We start from the raw sequence: 16,895 nt of genomic DNA on the forward strand, positions 1-16,895 counted from the left end.
AACAAGTTTAATTTCAGTAAGTGAAGATATGTGATGCACACTAACAAATACAGGAAAACTGCCCCCCCCCCCCCCCCCACACACACACACACACACACACACACACACACACACACACACACACACACACACACACAGTTTCAAGGACAACCTGATCATCAGACACCAATCACTCAGGACTGGAGACAGCTGAGTGTGGAAGACATGCTGCCTTCATTTTGCTCACCTTAACTTGATCCACCCCTTTCTGTCTTTCTATCCTCCCCTGCCTCTAAGTAGCCTAAAGGTGAGGCTGAGGACATGAGTATTGTTAATAAAGTAGCTAAAGCACATACACATACTGTGCATTTCAGTTGCATTCGGCTTTGCACATGAGTTATGCGAAGAGAAATGTGGAATAATAAGGTGAAGTGAGGAAACGGGAAGATTAAGAATGGAGGAATTTGACAAAATAAAACCAATATCTGTGCAAAAAAAGTCCTTGATGAGTTAGAGAGAGCCTTTTCCTCATTCTTTACACTGCTCTTTAAAAAACACTTCCATTAAATGGCTATGTCAGCATAACAGCACTTCAATACAGCTATAAAACAATTGGCAACCCTTCATGTCATCATTTAAGATTTGTTTGTCTTGATGCTGGAAATTAAAATACAAATTGGTGACCACAAATAACTAACACATTAATAATAATAATAATAATAGAAATGAAAAAAAATGCACATTGTAAATTATTTAGTATGTCTCAGTACAGTGGATCATGGTCAGGTTAGGTCTAAAGCCTGGATAATCTACGTGTGATCATTAGCTTCACCCGCAGAGACTTGACCTGCTGCATCACAGCAGCTCTTCCCTGTCTGACCTCACTCTCTCTCCAGCCACAATATGCTCTGCTCTACTGCTCCACTTACACTGCGATCTGCGGCTCAACTTCAATATTAAGGTCTTCTGTTTGTTTTTCTGCAGAAACACAACTCCCCCTACAAGCTGCACGGCATTGTGCGTGCTCAAAATCAATGCATCAGATTCGTATGTATGTAAACATGCGTATAGCGAACCGAGTCAACACCAAGACCCGAATCATACAATCAAAGTACCTGCGACACTTCTTAAAGAGACCGATGCGGGACTTCGAAGAATCAAATACAACCAACCCGCAGTGTTTTCAGTTGTGCGACTTACCTTCAGGTTTCTCTGGTGTTGAATCATCCAAGAATGCAGGTCATATGCAGTAGAGTAGCAAAACGAAACACAACGCGTGTGTGTCCACTCGCTCTCTATCTCTCTTTCTGACTCGCAGTGCAAGGAGAGAGAGAGAGAGAGAGAGAGATCTTGCGGACAGGAGGAAGAGGAGGAGGAGCGGTGCTGATGCTGCAGCCGACACCTGGCAGAGCATCCTTCTGCTCCTCTGTCTCTCTGTCTGTCTGTCAACACATTTGCGCTCTCTGCTGGATCATGTGAGAAGTAGACTATTGTGAAAAGTCTGTTCCTGGATTTCAGAATAAAAAGCCACCAAAGGTAGCAGCCTGTAGGTTGAAAAGCTTGATTTATTTAAAGTAAGGCATGAAGCAAACAAAGACAAAAAAAGGGAAACAAAGAGTGGACACAAGCTAAAATAATGTGTATTTATTATATGAGTAAATGCCTTCTATTAAGCCAACATGTTGACATTGGTAAAAATTGAAAATAAGTATATTGGGTTTTTAACATGTACAGTTATAAAGCAACAAAAAGCTTTTAACCACCAAGAAAAAAAGTATTGGAAACTGATGAAATTATAGTAAAAGATAAAGCAAGCAGTCATCAACATTTGGATTTGAAACATCAATAATAATAATGATAATAATATTGGGAGGGATGAAACCCCCTTTAATGGTCACACATGCAGAGCACACAGTGAAATGTGTTCTCTGCTTTTAACCCATCCTAGTACCAGGAGTCTAGTACTAGGAGCAGTGGGCAGCTATTGCACAGCCCCATTATGTGACACACGTTATGTAAAAGGGAGCTATAGGTCAGATGGGGTTTAAAGCAGCATCATAGGAGAAATAAATAAGCTCCTACTTTCTTTTTTTCACATCTGACTTTATATTAACATTAAAACTGAAGTTTGACGTTATGTAAAGGAAGAAAGTACTTCCTTCATATTCACATCCATTTATATATGTACACCTAACAAGGCAAATTTAAGTTGAAACTTAAATCAGAGGCTTTGTTATTATGTGCGGAAATATTTATTTGAAGAAAATAATATGGTAAATGAAGAAGTAAGTAAATAAATAAATATTACCAAAACAAATGCTCAATTCAGTATATTTGCATTCAGAAAAGGTCCTACTGTTAAAAGTAAAGATATGGCAGCTCACTATAACCCCAAATAAATGCATTCTGCCGCATCATGCTAATATGCCATACTGTATGTATAGTCTCATCACTCTTTTGCTATAAAGGCACCAATGGATAAAGTGAGGACAAAGGAAGGTGAAGACAGACCCTGAGGAAACAAGGTTTCAGTTGCACTGACCTTGTGAACACAATATAAGCAAAACAATGTCAGATACAGATAGGGCAAAACAGATTATAAACCTCTTCAAATTTACAAATAATTTACTGCGAGAAATATAAACAATATCAAATATAAACTTGGTTGTACATGTTTCTTTATGGACAGACAGCTAATTTGTAGTAAAGGACCCCCAGAACCCCAATATATTCACCTAAAGGTTCAAACTAAAAGTGCACACAGTCTGATAGATGTGATGTCACTTCAGGCCCTAGGTCTGAAGACTACAAGTTGGAAATAAAAACAAATTAAACTAAATTGGGGCGACATGGAGTCACATAAAGTGAGTTTACAGTACAATAATTTGAAGCTAGCTGCTCATCACTGTTTGAAGCCAGAAGTTAGAAGCTCGAAGGTATGTTAGACACTTAGCAAAACAAACTACAACTGAACTGTTGGAAGTTGAATTGCATTGTGGGCAATGTAGGCATGAGAGAGCCTTGATAAATCTATGGATTAATCATGTATTTCTATAAAGACAAAAACATGGTTGCTAACAAAAAGTGTACGTTGATAAATGTACAAGTGTAGAAAGTACCTGATCAAAGTATTCCTATCAATGTGAAACAGATTTGTGATCTGAAAAGCACAATGAAAATGACCGCTGGGAATAAAAAGACATTCATAAACATCAGAAAAGGCGTGAAATCAGAGAACAAATACTTCCAAATTGAACATTTTTGAAAAGAGAAGTTTAATGTTACAAGCTACAGATGCAAAGTTACACAGCAGCCAGCACTGTGAATATACACTTTTATCTAATGTCACATTACATGAACTGACATTCAGCAACTGTCAATGTCTTCACCTGATGCTCAACATGTATCAGGATTCCATTCATTTACAAGGGTATTGAATATCCCAAATAAGAGAGCATATTCTAACAACTGTCATTATTATCTTGATGGTGTTTAATCAGATAGCAGGTACACGATTTGTAGTCCCATGATCCTGTGGGGGTTTGGATGGAATTACTTGTCTCACAATAAGGAACCGTCCAACAGGATGTCTTGTACAGCCTTTTCGGCGTCATTATTTCCAGATCCATGGCATATTATTGATGTTGCTTGTTTCTTGCAAATGCCTGGATTTGATCCATATTGTAGAACCACAGTAGGATAGGGCTGGGAATTAACTCAATAAGATCATTTACCCTCTTTCAAAGGAAGCGTAAAGTGATCAAATAATTTATATTGAAATATTGTGATACACAGTGAATCAGTCTAAATTGAAAATAACAGCTCTTACTATAACATTTACAAAGGAGCATAAAACAATAGGCCAGAAAACATGCTACATCGTGAAATAAAGAGATATAGATATTTAATTACCTTTATCATGACAGAAGACTTCGGCCATATTGCCCAGCCCCAAACGCCGACCTTTCCCTTTTTGTAAGTTAAAGCCTGGGACCTCAGACGGCTTCAATGCAATCCTTCTGACCTAAAATTGGACTTTTGGAAACTGTAAGCTTCATCTTCCTGCTGGATCACTTCAACTGTTTGTGCAGCCAAATGCCAGACCCCCCTTTGCTTCTGTTGAACAGGGGTAATAACATCATTGACAAATATGTTGCAGTGTATTTTGCAAGCTTTCTTTTGTTGTCAGAGATGGCTGGAAGAGCAGCGGTTCAACAGTCAGTAACATTGAAAGAGAGCTATCAGGTTTTTGAAAATATAGCATTTGGTACCAAGCTGTATTTAATACTGACTGTGAATGATGTAGATGGTAGAGTAATTATTATATAAGAAAGAAAAGCAAAACGTGTATTACTGTTCAACTTTCTGGCACCCAAATGAAGGCCGCATCACATCGTCCTCCTGCCAACAATGTAAGCCCGATCTTATAGCTCCATGAGACACTAAAATGTTCCTCATCCAACATGAGCCCTCCCCCCTCAAACAGCCAAGCTATAACCACCAGTTAAAGCTCAAGGCAAAAAGGGTAACAAGCCTATTCAAAAATACCACATAATACATGTCGAATATGGCTTAAGGAGCGTCAAGGTGGCAGTTTCCTGAATCTTTATCCAGTAGTCTCGGCGAAGGTCACAGGTGTGTGAATTTTAGGTCAATGTTATTCATCATTGCTTTCACAAAAAGGAAGTAATGACAGGGAGTCGTCTAGTCAAAAAGACTCTTATGCAGACAGACTTGCGTTGGGGGGGTTTGAAATCTAAACAGCATGTTCAAATGCTTTCCTACAAATCTCCATCGTCCTCTTCCTCGCCATCAATACCATTGTTCAGGAAGGCCTCTTTTTCATGGGACCTGGCCTGTGGATCATTGTTGCCTTTGAAACCGTTCATCTCGGTGCCTGGAGACAAGCGGGACAATTTTCCCTCAACGCTGTGATGTATGCCGTACGAGAAGTAGATCACGAAACCTACGAATACAAAGCCATGAAGAACAGGTTCAGTACAGTTACAGCTTGCAACTGTGTTCAAATAAATTGACGACATAAGGCTGACTCTTTTTGGCTTGACCTTTTCAAGCTACTAAAGGAAATAAAGTTACGGGTAATCAGTGTATGAGACGGATGATGCTTTATCCAGCCATCTTATTTTCCAAATGATAGTGATATCACAATTATACACTGTATATAGGTAGAACGTGCTGACAGGGCATGACAGTGATTCCCAGGCTGCACTGATGGTGCATGGATGAACAAAGGGCAGATACAAGAGACCAGAAACACTGACCAATCACAGCAGACTGAGCTTTTCTGGGATGGGCTCAAAGAGAAGAAATACCAGTACATTTTTACAGACGGTCTGAATTATATATTTCGTTTTTTGAAGATTAAAGCATGTAAACATGTTCTGATAGAAACACAAATTTACAAAGCAATGTTAGGGAAACTTCCATCCTACATCTGCTCCCTGATATCACGGCGTATTGTAAATGGCTACTGCCTGAGATCGAATGCTGTGGTTGTATTAAATGTGCCAACTGCTAGGACTGTCTTAGGGAATACAGCTTTTAGATGCGCAGCTCCGCTAATTTGGAACAGTCTGCAAAAGGAATGGAAGTTGAGCAGCTTGGTTCCATTACATGTTTTTAAAGCAAGGTTAGATGCTATCCAATCGGAAACTATTGGTATCTGTAAATGCTACTAGCTATACAAACTGTAGTCAATGTAAATATGCCATATGATGTCCTCTTTGTTTTTCTGTCATGTTTGTATTCATGTTGGTCACCATTGAAAAAGAGGTCAATGATCTCAATGGGTTTTCACCTGAATAAATAAAGGTTTTGAATTGAATTGAATTGAAATACGGGTATGCACCTTAAAAATGGGCATAACAAGTCTCCCTAAAGGGGTTCAACATATTTCCTGACACTGTGATATAAATAGAGATGGCCTACCTATTGCCATCCAGACAGAAAACCGTATCCAAGTTCCTCTGTCCAGCTGCATCATCAGGTAAACATTCACAAACATGCTGATCACTGGAATGAAGGGTAGCAGAGGGACCTAAAGAGAGAAATGAAACAACCTCTGTTAAGAACATTGTAAACAATAAATGTTAATGTTAATGCGTTTCTGGAATCAAACCTTGAAGGAAAGTTTCGTCTTGCTCTCAGGCTGTCTCCAGATGATGAAGGTGAGGAAGAGACACACCATGAAGATGACGCTGATGGCTACAATGTTCCACGCAGCAAAGCCTCCCTGCACCGCCAGTATACAGAACGCCAGGATCAATGTTCCTGCAGAAGCACACACATTGTAATAGAGTTTAATACGACACAAGCATTTAATTTAACACTCAGGACTCAGTAAAAAAATGTATTTTTGAATGAATACACTGAATCTGAGATCACCTACCCATGATAGAGGTACAGATGTTGACAGAGAAGCCCGACAGAGTGGATGGCTCAGTGTTGTCTGGAAACAGGAGGGTCTTGAAGCTGAAAGTCTGCTCCATCCCAGGCAGCATGCCCATACTGGGGACACTGATGCGGTCGCTCTGCTCCCCCTCATCCTGGGTATTAGCCATTTCATACACCAGCTCAGGCTGATACCTAACACATTCAAAAACAAACAACAAGATGTTTTGTCATCACGACTTTAATAGATAGTTCCAGTTGTAACTTAGAGAAATGGAGCATGTGCAGGGCACTGTTTACGAGTTGTCAATTATAGTATCATGTCAGCTGCAGTCACATTTAAAGCGTAAATTAACAGAGTATGAAACAGCTTTCAATAGAATGCAGGGCTGGGTTTCAAACGTTGCTAAAAAAAGATATAAACATTTGTGGAAACATGAAGCTGGTCATGGAACCAACTCCTAAATGAATCTCATACCTGCTAACCCTACCGATTTGGGCGGTGGTCTACCGCTTTTGACATGTTTCTACCACCTACCGACTCAGCTGGCTTTCTCTACTGATTTTCAATCTTCCCAAACTATAACAAATAAAAATGACACTCCGTAGACACTGGACTCGACTTTTGGCGGACACCGTTTGCAGCGTGATCGCATCATACAAACAGTCCTCTGTGTTTCTGAAAGAGAAACAACGTGCAGACCGGGGGTAACGCTGCCTTTCCCGACGAGGCATTTGAGTCCTGCAGGATTTCCCCGTTAATATCAGTGTCTCGAAAACACATGTTGGCGACTGAAAGACATCCAGTGTTTGGTCTTTTCCGGAAGCATCCTACAGTGTCTCAACTGAAGGGGGACCACAAACACACACAAAATATAATGCAATTTTGAGATTTGGGGATATTTATCTCCCATTCTTTCACTTTTTCTGACATTTTCAACACCAAACATGTCGTTAATGTGTTTAGTGAACTACAGCAATGTGAAAGCCTGTACATTATTTATATCACACTTTATCAGTAGAAAAATGCAGGACATGACTTTTTTAATGCAGTATTTTCAGATTTATGGCGCAACACAAAGATATTTCGCTCTGTGCAAACCTTTGACTCTAATATGTCAACAACATGAAACAAGAATATGAACCTGGCTTTATCCAATGTTCACACAAGAGTTCTACATCCTGACACATCCTTCATCTACACTGTCTCAACTGAAAGAGGACCAGAAACACATTAAAAATGTAATAACATGTGGAGACTTTGGGATATTTATCTCCCATTCTTTTACTTTTCGGGCATTTTACAGACCAGACATGTCGTTGATGTCACTGTTTACCAAACTACCACTTTTTCTGAAAAATGCATAAAATGATGCAATATATTTTAAATACATGGTTTATACATGTGATTACTGGGGTTCCATTTCTTCTGATTACCTAATTTGGGCGTGCACATTTGCCACGCGCAAACCTACCTCTTTTGGATTTGGAAAGGTTGGCATGTATGTAATCTGATACCCTGAATCGGTGTCCCAGGTTAAACACTATGTTCCTATGTCGTTGTCCGAGCGCCCCCCCCCCGCCCCCCCGCCCACACTGACCTGAGCACCAGGACACAGGCAGCCACTAATGTGTAGGCCAGCAGCGTCCCTATCGACATCAGGTCCACCAGGTCCTTCAGGTCGAACAAAAACGCCATGATAGCTTCAAAACGAAAGAAAATAAAAAGAGAGGGAAAGAAGGTGGAAAGATTAGTTTATATAAGAACTCCTAAGAAGACACAATTGATAACACTGCAATATGTTCTTTGATTGTCCATAAATATGTCTGGGGTTTAAATGTCTTATGTTATTTTTTATTTCATTTTAGCTACAGAAGCTAGCAAGCTACCATGCTGAATCCAAACAGTTAACCTGGTTATATCTGCAGAACATTAGCATGTCAGCATTGGTGTTTAACTCTGCTGTGTAGAGCAACCTTACAACGATGTAGGTGTACAGCGTAAAGGTCACAAATGCAGATAATAGTGAGAACATTCCCCAGTAACCCATGACAAACAGATGTCCATCTTACCAGCCATGACCCCGGCGGCCATAGTGGCGGTTACGGGGGATTTCCTCTTGCTGATGCGGGCCAGGAAGGAGAAGAGCAAGCCATCCCGAGCCATGGCAAAGATGATGCGGGGTAGTGGGAACATGGAACCCAACAGACTGGGGAGGAAAAAATCTGATTGGGATGACAGTTGTAGGTGTAGAACAGAGGAACAAGGAGAAAGGAAACATTGCTAGGGGTCTGAAGAGGACAAGGGCGAATAATTAGCACAAGGAAACATACGATTGGTGAGAAAAGAGTTGCAGATTAGGAGTGGAGAACGTGCATAGGGAGAGTAACATGAGCTTGATGTTGGTCAAAGGATATTCTAATATCAGCATGCAACATTTTTTCAACTGATATACAAATATTGTGATCCACATGTGGTCACTCTCCATTTGTTTCATTCATCTGTGGTTACTTCTGCAAGCAGTTTAGTTTGCAGTTTACATATCTTAACCACCAAATACAAGTAGGAAAAAAATCACTTTGAGGTTGAGACCTGTAGAAACTGAGCCATTATTAAAAAAAATAACAATAAATAACCAGGATGGCATCAACCAATTACAGAGAGACCTGACCATGACAGTTAGTGATGTTTTCTTTTCATGCTGGAGCTCTGTTTTTGGCAAGTTTGGTCAAAACACAGTTCAAATAAACTCTGCAATCAGAAGGCCAGAGTATTTTTAACCAAGCGGAGCTCAGCCATGTAGCATGAAAAAAAACTTAATTGAAACTTAATGCTGTTTTAAAACATGCGTGTTAGTGTCTCACCTGCCCCTACGACAGAGGTGAGGGTTGCAGTTAGCAGGGTGTTGGTGCAGGGGCTGATCTCGGCCATGAACTTGAAAAGCAGCCCATCGTCGGCCATAGCCCAGATCACACAGCCCATAAGGAACATAGCACCAAACGAGCTACCAGGGCGAAGACCAGGATATAAAGTATCCACACTTACACCAACCAGACGACCGTGAAACACACATGAATAGAGACACCAGCTCACAGACACCAGTAACAACATACAGTACATTTACGTAACATGATATACTGTAGATTAGATTATGCTTCAAATATACAATGAAGATAAAAGATGCAGACAGGAAAATGATTAACATCAAAGCACACGTCTAAATAAACCTTAGAAATACTATGTACACATTTAGAATCTTAAGATAAAAAAGTAGCTACTGTATGTTCCTGAACACCACCATTAAAAAAACATTAAAAACTGATATTAAAAACGATCCTTGTGTTGGCCTTTGGTGACATGAGTAGCATAATCACATACTCAGTGTGCAATGTATATTCTTAGCAGTGTTCTTATTCTTAGTCATGGGATCACATTTCTTCTGAAGTTAAATATAAATTCACATAGTCTCACACACAGAGAGAACGAGACAACATGAGCATGCATGTAACGCTACCAGCAGGTGTGAGTTACTGCTTACCTAGTAGACAGAGCACAAAGAGAGCCTACAGCCACAGCGTATTTGGCTCCTCCCCAGCCCACATATTTAAAAGCCACAGGCAGAGGGCTTTTGCCGTCCAGCAGGTAGTACGGCATCATGAGAGTGAGGGCAGCAGAAACACCAAAGTACGCCACAAAGCAGATGAGCAGGGAGGACACGATGCCGATAGGGATCGCTCTCTGGGGGTTCTTCACCTCTTCACCTGAGGGCATAGACGAGCAAAAGGCACAGTTAAACAGGGAACAAGTAGTATAGTACGTCTTTATTAATACTACTAATACTTCTTTCATAGTGCTAGGCATGGATTGATATTAAATGGCCAAATTAAAATAATAATATAATCCTGGTAATCATTACGTATGGTTACAACCCAACACATACTGTTGTGGTTTAATTATCTTTCGTAACAACACTATATTTTGTATTGCACCACAGATAGAACACATGTGACTTTTGGAGAGCATCATTTTGGGTGAAAAGTAATCATTAACAATAAGGTCCCAATGTATAAATAAAGGAATGAATAAATAAATAAGCAAGTCATACGCCTGTATTTGTAAAGCTTGCTCTATGTTACACATTTTATCAAAAATAGTAGACAGCTTTTCCAAGTCCCTTGTGTTAGGATATTCACAACTATGTCAATAAATAAAATTCACCACGATCCACTTATTTTTAGTGTTTTTCCAAGACACAAATCTGCATGATCAACTGCTCAATAACATTGGGCGTTGCTACAAATGACTGTCAGCAACAGAGGATGCAGGAATACTAACTGCGTACATTTGGGTGACTTTACAATTTTTCAAAAACGGTCACTTTTGACACTTTAATGAAAGGTTTGAGCAACTTTTATGGGGATATCGGCAGAAATGAGTTAATGTGGAAACTGAACAAGGAGCTTATTTTTCCGTGCACCCACAAGACTGAAACTATTCCACTGCAGGTGATTATGCAACAGACGAACACTCAAGTCTTGTTCTGCAGTGAAATCACACGCGATGATGGAGTGTGTGTAACACTGTCTGGATCTTCTCCTACAACAGTGACAAGTGACAGCTGCTGATCGGCCCAGATTATTGGAAGGTCCGGGGTCATATGCCTAACAGTGGAAACAGTTGTATGAATGCACGCCTATGAGTGTGTGTGTGTGTGTGTGTGTGTGTGTGTGTGTGTGTGTGTGTGTGTGTGTGTGTGTGTGTGTGTGTGTGTGTGTGTGTGTGTGTGTGTGTGTGTGTGTGTGTGTGTGTGTGTGTGTGTGTGTGTGTGTGTGTGTGTGTGTGTGTGTGTGTGTGTGTGTGTGTGTGTGTGTGTGTGTGTGTGTGTGTGTGTGTGTGTGTAGGGGGAGGGGATGATGGCTACATGCCAACTTAACTCTGTGTAGCCAGTATTCACACACATACACACACATGATAAATTGGTTTAAGGATCCCTGTGAGTGTGTGTGACAGACATGCCCCAACAAGACAAGTCAAGCACCCATTCAGGGTTAATGTCACGTTAACCAATAAGAATCTAGGAACCAGAGGGGTGTGAAAAGCCAGGGGGCCAGAGAGCAGGCAAACTGGAAGAATCTCTCTCTTTTTCACTTTTTCAACTCAGGGGCCTTGAATTGATTTAACAGAACTAAACTACAAGCGTGAACACATATACCCATTCCCAGGTGTAGATCTGCCCAGTGTTGAACAAAAATCACAAGGCACATCTTCTTCCATCCCAAAGCCCATATCATTATGTGCGCTCTAACTTGCGTCAAAGTGCTTTTAAATCCACCGAGAGCAGAATTGGGCCAGAAGCACTAAACTGCATCTTTTCACTCTGCCCTGCATCTCTTATGTAACACTTGAGGATGTTTAGACAAGCTTAAGATGGAAAGGGTCCCAACTCCATATTTAGTTACATCACCCCCCTTGAACTAAAGCAAGCCCATGAGGCAGGATAAAGGAATACGAGAAGTGGAACAAGAAAATAAAAGGGCTGACTGAGTGAGTGTTTTCTGCTTTCAACCAGCACTGACCTGTTGTAGCAATGCAGTCGAAACCCACAAAGGCATAGAAGCAAGTCGCAGCTCCGGACAGGACGCCTGAGAAACCAAACGGCATGAAGCCGCCTCTTCCCAAACTCTCTCTGGTTGGAAGAATTTCTGTCACACTGAAAAGAAAGGAAAGTCATGATTAAAAGCAGAAAACATAACCTGCATTTGAGGATAAATCAGGATATGTGGATATGACCATGTTATTACTTGAGATTGGAGTCACTGGTATAATTGCGGTTTAGGATCTCTTCAGGGTCCAGATGCCAGTTCTTTATAGAACCTTTGACTAGGCCAGAGATCACCATGAACATTAAGACAAGGACGTTTATACAGGTGAAAACCTTGTTCACAATCGCTGACTCTTTGACCCCAAATGCCAGCAGACCTGAGAAATGAAGAAGACATGGAAAGGAAACACAAAAAGAGAACTTGATTGATGAAGAGAATGCACTTGTTGGACAAGTGTTGTACTTAAGTTTGGCAATAGACTATCTGCAGTGAATATCTGCCACTGAAGCAATGTTGCAAAGTAAAACATTCAAGATTGAAACACTGCGTTCAGGCAAAGATTAAATATTGTCAATGTGACATTAAAGTGAAAACACAAGGGAGGGGAGGGGAGGGGAGGGGCAGAACAACCAACCTGTGAGGATGAATATGATGAGAACAGCAAACATGTCAGGGTACTCTGCTAATATACCCGGTGCATGCATGGGCATGTTCTCTCTGTAGAACTCCTCTATGCGCTTCCCAACCAACTCGTCGAAGGTAGCGCTCCATGCTCGGGCCACACTGGAAGTCCCTGACATAGAGAAACAATCTGTGATATCTGAGACTTTTTCAGGTGAACCAACAACAACAAGCTGTTTACCAATGATATAGGAGAGGATGAGGTTCCATCCAGTGATGAAGGCCCATAGTTCCCCTACAGTCACATAGGAGTAAAGATAAGCTGAACCAGTCTTGGGAACACGGGCTCCAAACTCAGCGTAGCACAGGCCGGCTAACACTGAAGCTAACGCTGCTATCAGGAAAGACAGCACAATCGCAGGACCTATGGGGGGAACAATAATGCATATGATTAGAACCTTTGAGATACATATGACATATTTGTTTGAGTTGTTTGCAGTAACGCACCTGAATTCTCTCTTGCAACAGCCCCGGCTAGCACGTAGACGCCAGCGCCTAGCGTGCTGCCCACCCCGAGGGCCACCAGTCGAAAGTGTTGAGGCATCGGCACAGATGGGAGTCCTCAACGTTACAGTCCACCACCTTCACCCTCAGCAACTGCTTCCCGAAACCCAGGAGCTTCTCACACGCCATGGATCTCAGTGCAGCCTCAGGGAGGGGAGGGGAGGAGGTGAAGGTCAACCAGGATACAGGGGTCACAGGGGGCAGAGGGAGAAGTCACACACACACCCTAGTGGGAGGCAGAGGAGGGAGACAAGATGAGGGAGAGGGATTTAAAGTACCTCTTAACGTTAGGTTGACCCGCGTTCTTTAAATAAGCACAGGACTTTATTTTCAGTCTTTCAATAAACACAAGTCACACAGTGGTGAAGTGTTGCCCTTGAGGGAATGTGCGTGTTGGGCTTGAGTTGACAAACTTGTAAGTAGAACACTCTTTTCCTGGGTTGTTACATAACGCAGCAGAAATCCACAATGTTTGAGTGCTAGCCAAAAACACAGAGGCCTATTGGGATAATCCATCTTATTGCTGGATGCGTTGCTGACATGTGTTACGTAACGCCACTCACAGGAGACCAGACAAAGCCCTCGAACAGATTGTTCTACACAAAGAGAATCAGGACTCACAGCATCGAAAACACTGTCTTGAAAAATGCCTTGGAGGATCGTCCCATTGCATCAATCCAACAAATCGCAGAAGAAAAATAAACCTATCAAGACTTTTTGTATTTACCTCTGCTTCGGGTCATACAGTACATACAAGGACAGCTCTCTATTGAGCAGTCAACACAGTTTGAAGCTATGTCTAACCTATTGAGGGAAAAAAAAACTACTTTTCTAAAAAAGTTAAGTCTATCCATCAAGTCATGCACATTCCGCAGCTCTGAGCTCTGATACTGAGTGGTAATAATTGATATAATGGAGGGGAACAAATATGGAGGGGAGGGGGAAGTAAGAGGGGAGGGGGTATAAACAATGTCCTCGTGCTATGCTAGTGAAGTTGTGGAGGTTTGGCAGAAGTCCAGTGGTATTTCCCAGAGAAGAGAGCTCAGGGAATTCAGTGGGTGACATGCAGCAGATTAACATAACTGCAGTTCGAGATAATGGCAGCCCTCCACGTGAGGACACAAATCCAGAAAGGTCATGTGATGTGGACAGTGCAACAGTTATGTCACACATCATGGAAACTTCCACATAAGGGTAAGCTAAGGTGACAACCTTGTTCCCTTTTCTTTCTTTGCAGAAAAAATCAAGCCTCAGATACAACTTTCCAACCTGGCCTGAGATCACATATAGGAAATGTATATTTTTAGTTTTATTAAATGCCCAATACCAAATGAACTTTTGCAGGAGTGTATGTTTACTGTGTTGGTTTTCCTAGAAACTCTATAAAACTGTCAAACACCTAAAACACAACACCTACCCAGCTTTTGTTTACAATACAGTATATAGCATAGTAATATGCATGGCATGCTACCTTACCTATAACAGTTTACTAAAAAATATGAAATACAAAATAGTTTGAACTTGAACGTAGTCTTGATTGATCCACAAAATAAAATAGAGCCCTCTACATAAAAACAGAACCACAGAGACCCCAAAGTAGTGCCACTGCTACTGAAACAATAGTTTTCTTGTTGCACCACATTTTACACCGTAATAAAATCCCAAAAATAATTTAAAAACGGAAGTTATTAAAAACAGCTTCTCCCATTTATAGCATAACATTGTAACATTAACAGTGTCAATGGATGATAAACAACGTAGCTTGTCAGAAATAAAGCGCGCTGGATGTTTTTTTGCGATGGTGTGGAAAGAATTACACAAATATGTATCAGAGTTGTTCGTGCATTTTTTTTCTGTTTGGTTACATACAGTATATGGTTTATGGTAAATAAGGAACCACTTTTCACGACTACAGGAGAAAATAAAATATCCCAATATTTTTTTATTTTAGAACTAAATCATGTTCTTGTGATGATATTTGAAGCCTGTCTATTGATGGTTTCACAAAATACTTACACAATGAGATTTTTGATAGATGATCATGAGTAATAACTAAGTAGGTAAAGGCAAACAATAGAATAGCTCGAACTTTGGTAAGTTCTGAAAATTTGTTTTGTAACGCAGCCTTTAAACCACACAAATAAAGAACTCAGGCCATAATACTGAAAGGAGGGCTCCTTTGCAACAATATTGTAAAACGGTTAAGAAAAAGCTTAAAATAAAAACACTATTCAATGACCAGGGTTATTATAAAGCACTTACAGGAACAAGCACACACATGCACACAATATGACTATTGCATACAACCCCATGGCAAAGTTAAAATGCCAATGCAGCAGATCAATGTCAAAATGACAATAACCTCTTCCTGCATGGCGGAAATCAGAAAATACATGCAGTACTCACTTAAAACCACCTACAGATACGCTTGACCTGTTGATCTGAGCGGAAAGTTTGAAAGAATGATGACAGATAGAAGGATTAAAAGATGCATTTGTTAACTAATCTTCAAGCGGCAGTAAAGACTGCAGAGCGTCTGACGGCAGTCGTTCTGAAATAGAAGCTGGAGGAATCACATGGCTTGGCTATTCCAAGCAGCACATGCACGCACGAACACAATTTAGTATGGAGAGCTGATCGTGAAAACCTTACTGAAAACGTTTTTACAGTAATGGTATTGGATTCCTTTAAAATCTTATATAACCAGAGTTGCAGCCTTGTACATGGTCGCAGAAACACACATTTTAAAACGTTTTTTCTGTTACAGAAATACCACAGAGCAAGCGTTAACACTTAGCTACATCCAGACAAGCCTGTTCGTCCTAACATGCATCAATGTCACTCACACTCCTGCATCAAAATACATACATTTATACATGCATGCTCTGCACTGTATTGAAATGTGCATATTAATACCATAGGAATAAATACCAAAGTTTAAATCTATAGGTATAAGTTATAATTGCCCAACAAAGTTCAGACTTAGAAAGCATCGTTCCTTTTTTTATACAAAAGTTCAGACTTAGAAAGCATCGTTCCTTTTTTTATACACATATACCTGATATGATGTCAGTTTAAAAGTGTGTTGGTAGAGAGAGTACAGCAGATTGTAAGTGCAGAAAGCAGAGGCAGTGCCGGCCAGTGGGGTGGGGGTGGGGGGGGGAGTGTACAGGGGTGTGATCCTCGAGAACCAATCAAAGTAAACCATGAACATGTCACTGTTTGACATTAAGAAAGGCAGGGACTCTTTTTTTATTACTTTACCTACAACATAACTATATTTCAGTCATTTTGTTAATTGCATCTGTTAAAAGCAGAAGAAATGCGGAAATATAGAACTTCAGCAAGTCACTGAAAAAGTGTACCCTTCATCACCATTTTGTCCGCTGTGTTGGTGGATTGTTTTACTGTTTTGGGGTCATTCAGTTCAGCTATAAGCAGCTGCACACGTGCATGCACTCACAATAGGTGTCCAGCTAACTGAGGGAATTGCTTTCTGACTTGGGTTCACTGAGGAGAAAGAACGGCATGCAACCGTTGAGTGTTGAGTGATGCTTGTTGACATTTCCAATGTATGTTTCCATCCCATGTATCCTAAAGGCACTCCTTCCTCCTAAATACCCAGCAAACATGCACATATTTTACCTTTAGGTCTGCAGTGGCACATGTAAACAAAGTGATATGTTGCTGTTAGACTGACCCAGGGCTGTCTCTGG

The 16,895-nt window shown here is 40.8% G+C and overlaps 2 protein-coding genes across 4 annotated transcripts in view; both read right to left on the reverse strand.

The window, feature by feature from the left end:
- mtus2a (microtubule associated tumor suppressor candidate 2a) overlaps positions 1-1,337 on the reverse strand; it is a 44,648-nt gene extending 43,311 nt beyond the window's left edge. For all 3 annotated transcript variants that reach the window (XM_079651544.1, XM_079651543.1, XM_079651542.1), the window contains exon 1: positions 1,180-1,337. The gene's annotated coding sequence lies outside the window, so the exon portion shown is untranslated. The remainder of the gene's footprint in view (positions 1-1,179) is intronic.
- A 1,893-nt stretch (positions 1,338-3,230) lies between these two features.
- The window catches only part of slc7a1a (solute carrier family 7 member 1a), a 14,761-nt gene continuing 1,096 nt past the window's right edge, over positions 3,231-16,895 (reverse strand). The window contains 13 exon segments of the mRNA XM_079649715.1: positions 3,231-4,945; positions 5,929-6,037; positions 6,119-6,270; positions 6,389-6,585; positions 7,992-8,094; positions 8,464-8,600; positions 9,930-10,152; positions 11,968-12,101; positions 12,193-12,370; positions 12,629-12,787; positions 12,857-13,039; positions 13,123-13,200; positions 13,203-13,405. Coding sequence (XP_079505841.1) covers positions 4,761-4,945; positions 5,929-6,037; positions 6,119-6,270; positions 6,389-6,585; positions 7,992-8,094; positions 8,464-8,600; positions 9,930-10,152; positions 11,968-12,101; positions 12,193-12,370; positions 12,629-12,787; positions 12,857-13,039; positions 13,123-13,200; positions 13,203-13,308 — 1,944 coding nt within the window. The 5' untranslated portion in view covers positions 13,309-13,405 and the 3' untranslated portion in view covers positions 3,231-4,760.

This window comes from Notothenia rossii (genome assembly GCF_949606895.1).
Source record: "Notothenia rossii genome assembly, chromosome: 9".
Lineage (NCBI taxonomy): Eukaryota > Metazoa > Chordata > Actinopteri > Perciformes > Nototheniidae > Notothenia > Notothenia rossii.